The 5967-nt window shown below is 26.1% G+C and overlaps 1 protein-coding gene across 1 annotated transcript in view; it reads right to left on the bottom strand.

Moving 5' to 3' along the window:
• The window catches only part of LOC117176201 (mediator of RNA polymerase II transcription subunit 27), a 13706-nt gene that overhangs the window by 1183 nt on the left and 6556 nt on the right, over positions 1–5967 (bottom strand). Inside the window, exon 3 of the mRNA XM_033366314.1 lies at positions 2574–2874. Within this exon, the coding sequence (XP_033222205.1) occupies positions 2574–2874 (301 nt within the window). The remainder of the gene's footprint in view (positions 1–2573; positions 2875–5967) is intronic.

Genomic DNA, 5967 nt, shown 5'->3' with positions numbered 1-5967 from the left:
AAAAACAGGATACAGATAGAATTTTCATTCCTGTACAAAGCATGAAATTCTTCTTTAGAACCTGACAGGGCACCAATCAGTTTTTTCTAGACTAGATATTTTGATAGAGGCCCCATCGGAATCCAACTTTAAGCAGGGAAAGATAAGGAGATTTCTGCACGGGTAGATATAGTATTTTCTGATTTTAAGTAAATGTAAAGCTACAAATTTAAAATTAAATAAGTCTAATTTTCCGGGTTATTTTACTGAAAATTCAACTATTGCCTTGAAAATTTATATATTTTTGTCATTATATATTCAACTACCTTAAGCAAATTCATATTTTTTATCTGAAGTTGGACAAAACCACTGCAAACAATTGAAAGCTACAATTAACGGATGGCCGATAATTGGTATTGGGTATGCAGTAGTCAAAATCATTAAGTTTCAAAAATAAGAAGGAAGAGTGATTAAATTTAAAAAAAAATAGATGAATTTTTAATTATAAAAAAATGATCAATTTTACAACAAATATTGAATAGTTTCCAAATTTCAACAAACCAGTTCGACTTTCCACCAAGCAGTTGAATTTTTGACAAACAAAAAAAATGAATTTTCGACGAAAAATGTAATAGTTAATAATTCAACCAAAAAAGGTTGGTTATTAAGCAGTATATGGGACTTGCAGTGCATTGTGGCTGTACAAAAACTACGTCCAACATGGAAAATATAATTTGTGGATAACAATTTTTTTTATGTACACTCTTTTCCTATTACCCTCTTTTTTTAAGCATTCTTATTTTTCACCTATATTAAAAACCTTTCCCCTTTTCGCGTTTTATCGCGTAAACAAGAACACAATTAATAGAACCCAAATTAAGAAAATCCAATTATTTTTCTTTGAAAATTACACTAATCCATCTTTAACTAAAAAGTGATCTTTTCTAATTGAAAATGCAACTATTAAAACTTTAATTAAGAATTAATATTTTTTGCTCGGAAATTTAACTATTTTGTTAAAATTTCATTTTATTGGTTGAAGATTAAACTATTTTGTTGAAATTACAATTTTTTTGCCGAAAATTAATTTCTTTATCTGAAAATTAAAGTATTCTATTTTTGGTTGAAAGTCACTAGTTTTTAGTTGAAAATTCATGTATTTTGTTGAAAATTTGTCATTTTTAACTAAACAATAATCTGCTTGATTGAAAATTTAACCTCTTAGTTGGAATTTAGCTACATGTTAAAAATTGATTTTTTTACTTGATGATCTTCTTTTTGGATGAAAATTCTTTTTTTTTTTAGTTGAAAATTTATTTTCTTAACTGAACATTTAACTAGTCCGTCACTGGGTGAAAATGTATCATTTTTATTGGAAATTCAACTATTAATTTTTTTATTAATAATTCATATTTATGGCAGTTTTTAGTTTTAAAAAATCGATGCATTTTGTTGAAAATTGTTTTTTTTGTGTACAAATAATTTTCTTGATTGAAAATTCAACCACATTGTTTAAAGTAGAACTGAATGTTAAAAACTGATTTTATTAGTTGACGATTCATCCCTTTGTTTGAAAATGTAACTATTTTGTTGTTGAAAACCAATTTTTTCAATTGTAGAAAATTATATTTTATTCGTGAAAAACTCAACCATTTGGTTAATAATTCAAATTTTTTGTTGAAAATTCGTTTTTTTTTTGTTTGTCGAATTTAACTATTTCTTATTTAAAATTATAATATTTTCAGTGAATAAATTCAACTGCTTTTTTGGAATTTCCATTTTTTCTAGTAGAAAATTTCTTTGTTAAAAATTCAACTGTCTTCTAAAAGCATTGTGTTTTTGCCTTGAAGATTCGACTATTTAGTTAAAAATGCGACTCTTTTTGGATGAAGCTAATTACTGTTGTTTATGAATTTGATCATTTTGTTGAAAATTCGTCTCTGAAGGTTTCAAATTCAACTGTTTTTTTTTTTAAACAAAAATTCGTCTTCTAAGGTTAGAATTTCAACTATTTCGCTGCAAATGGAACTGCTTCATCTAAAACTGATGTAAATGTTGTTGCAAATTCAGCTGTGTGCTTGAAAATTCAACTTTCTGGATATAAAAGTCAACTTTTTTCTAATAAAATACGACTTTTTAGCTTGAAAATTTGAACTCGGGTTGAAAATTCATATCTTTTGGTAGAAAACCAGTATTTTTCGTTCGTGTTTGTTTTGAGAGCTACCATTTTGGGCAGTGAAGTCCGTTAAAATATACTATAGGCGTATATTTTAACGCCTGACACGAAAACTATTGGGTATCTTAAAGTTATTAGAGGGATGTTAATGAAAAAGAGCAGTAAATATCAATTCATTTTTAATTAGAAATATTATACTCAGGTTTAACATTAGTTATTTACTATAAGATTTCTTTTTAAAATTGAATTCAAATTCAAATTTCTTCTGAATAGTTCCAAATTGGTAGCGCTGTCATAGGTACTCAACAGGCGTATTAAGTCTGTATGCTTCTGGGGGGGGGGGGGGGGGGGGGGGGGGGGGTCCATGGGTTATCTCTACTGGATTATTATTTTGTTACGTAATTACTCGGAAATTTACCATCAACGATCTTAAAGCCAATTCAGGAAGAGCAGGCGAGTAAAAATGTAGCATGGCCGCATGGGCATTTTCCGTAACTTTTCGGAAGACCTTGTATCGAGATTCAGTCCATAGATCCATAGACTCATTATAACCTTTCACTACTATCCATTCGACCATTATACCTTTGAAAGCAACCACTGCTTTCAATACGTGACCCAATGTTATTTGAAGAACAGCATTGGATGCAAATGGTCGCGAAATGGTAAACGTCATATCAGGAAAAAGTCGGTCAAATTGTCCAATAACATTGTCAACTTGCCTGTAAAGACATGAATATAGAATAAGACAATTTTGCTTGAAATTTTAATAACTGAATTTTAACATAAAGTATCCAACTCGGAACAATATATTTGAAATACTAAAAATACCACCCTGCTGAAAATTTTTAAGAGAATTTTAATTTTTTTAAAATGAATACTCTTCAATTTTTTTCTATAGCCACGATTTCAAAAATTTCCTTTAAATTTTTATCAAAACAAATAATCATCTTTATCGGAAGCGTCCCACGGTGTCCAGCTGGAGAAGCAATAATTTGATATAAAAAGTTTGGATAGAATTGATATTGACTTCTATCAAAGCGAAATGAGCCAGTTTCCGAAAAATTCCTATACATTTCTTGATAAAAATTTTATCTTATCCTATCAAATATGCTATCCCACATCAGTTGGCATATCTTATACTTTGCCCTCAACATTTTCTCATTGAAACTCTATAATATATTAACCTATTATTATTAAATCCTATTTTCTAGAACATGACAAATTCCAATCGAGTGTTACTCGTTGAGAAATCTTATACTTTTCTACCAAAGGAATTGTCACTCAAACTCAGCCTCCTGTCACCGAGAGTTGAAAATGGCATGAAAATGAGGTTATAAAAGTGAACTCAGAGAACACCCGAAGACCCCGAATAAAAGAGTTAGAAGCTTTTAATAATTATGAAAGATCTGAGAAGAAATGGTTTCGGTTTTATTTTCAAGTAATAATTTCAAGTTTTAAAGATTTTAAAATGTGGCTTAAAAGAATATGGAAGACTTTGAGAACATTTTTTTTTTAATTTTTCAAGATTTACCAATTTTTTTAGGTAAACTGAATTTTGTCAGAGTGTGAAAAAAAACTTCTTAAAATTCATGGGGAATTTTTAAATGATTGTTTAGTAAGGAATTTCAAGAGTAAATCGAAAAAATATCATAAAACATTTTGATTTTAAAGCAAACTTTGGCCATATTAAATAATTTTAGAAAATTGTTGAGTAAGCTTAAGATATATTCAAAAGTTTTGAAACGATTCAAAAATAATTAAAATTTGTAAAGATTTTTTAAAGAATTTTGTAAAGTTTCACGAAAATGAAAGATATTTTTTCAAGTTCATAAGAAAAATTAAAATAATTTTTCATTTCGAAAAATTAATTTGAAGATATTATTTAAAAAGATTTGAGAAGATTTCAAAAATAGTCAAAGAAGAATCGGAAATATTTGAAGGCAATTTTTATAATTTTGCAGAATAAATAAAAAATGCAGCAAAAATTTAAATAATTTTTAGAAATTAGAAGATCTGACAAGATTAAAAAAAAAAGAATTTTCCTTATATTCGTGCGAAAATTTTTAATAATTTTTTATTTTGAAAAATGAACTTTAAGAGAACATTGAAAAAGGTTTTAAAACCAAACAAACGATTTTCTAAAATTTCTAGAAATATTTTAGAAGATTTTAAAGCAAAATGTTTCAATTTGGTAAGATTGGAAAATAAAAACGAACCAAAATTGGTTAAATTCAAGAAATATTTAGTACAATTTAAAAGAATTTCGAAAGTTTTTAAGAGAATAAACAAGTTTTCTTAAAATTGCTGGGGAAATTTAGAAGCTTTTAAGGTATTTTTTTTTAAAATTTGGAATATTTTTAAATTTTGAGAAAAAATCGTGTCAGTTACAAATATTTTCAGGAATTTAAGACGTTTTAAATAGATTACAAATATTTGAAAACTCGGAAACATTTTCGAAAATGTATCAAATATTTCATGATTTCTTCCCCACTTCTGAAAGTTCTAAACATCTTTTAAAAGGACTCGAATTTTTCATAAAATTTCGTAAAATTCTATATTATGAAAAAATTCTCTAATGTCTTCTAAATTCTTTTTGGACAAGCCTAAAAAAAATCTTATGAAAATTATATTGACATAAATTTAAAAACAAGATGATAATACTTATTTTCTTTTTCTAAATTCTCAGAATTTAATTTCAACATGGATTTATTATATCACTTCGAAAAATAATTTGCGATTAATTTGAGTTTTGTCAAAGATAAAAAAAAATTTCGTTAATGGTCTTTCTTTAAGAGTGAAATACAAATTTTTTAATATTTTAGCTTCGTTACAAAGTCTAATTGATTAAAAAAATATCATATTTAAGAGATTGTTATTTCACTGTAATAGAAAACAATATTTTAGGATTTACCATATTCCTTGTTTATCATCTATAGATATAATAATTATATTTATTATATGGTAGCATCATATATTAAAACGACAATATAAAAAAAAATGAGTTCTTCATCACTATATTTAATGATTCATTAAATTGTTTGCCCTATTTATAATTATATTAATAGCTCATAAATATTTTTAAATTCAGGATTTTATTTTTTGTCAATTAAAGATCTTGTCGTTATTTGAAATTTGGAAAATTTTAGAATTGGATAATAATATATATTTTTGGCCTTTTTTTATTAATTTGTGTATTTGTTATATATTTTTTAATTATTTTTTATAAGTTCTAAATATCCATGCAATGTTTTTATTTGTTTGAATTATGTAAATTATGCCGCTTTTTCCTATATTAAAGAAAATAATAAGTAATTGCATAAGTCTCATTTACTACCTGACATTACACTATGAAGAAAAAATGATTTCAAAGAGTTTTTCATATTACTTTTGTAATTTTTATGCATTTTTCCTATGGTACTCCATGGATTTATAGAACAAAATTACTACTAGCGCTGCCGCATGGTCATTTTCAACTCTCGTGACACTTTTTTTGTAAATATTCGTGATTTCTCCCGGTTTAGAAAAAAAATGATTTCTCTTTGCGAAACACATAGTTTTTTCACATATATCAACAATTGCGGAAATCGATAAGCAGTACTAAATTTTGTTGCACGAAATCGATTGACTTTGGATCATATAAGTAGGATAAGGAAATTTTTTTCCTGTTAAAGAAAATTGCAGAGATGCATTTTAATTTTCTAATATGAAAAAAATGCAAATTTAAAAATCAATTATAAAACCAATTTTTTATATTATGTTTCAAATCCTTTTAACAATAATTTATCATTTCTAATTGAAGGGTTCTGACATTA

Source organism: Belonocnema kinseyi, chromosome 7 (genome assembly GCF_010883055.1).
Source record: "Belonocnema kinseyi isolate 2016_QV_RU_SX_M_011 chromosome 7, B_treatae_v1, whole genome shotgun sequence".
Classification (NCBI taxonomy): domain Eukaryota; kingdom Metazoa; phylum Arthropoda; class Insecta; order Hymenoptera; family Cynipidae; genus Belonocnema; species Belonocnema kinseyi.
The sequence above is the reverse complement of the archived record's forward strand: the minus strand, read 5'-3'. Positions and strand labels throughout refer to the sequence as shown.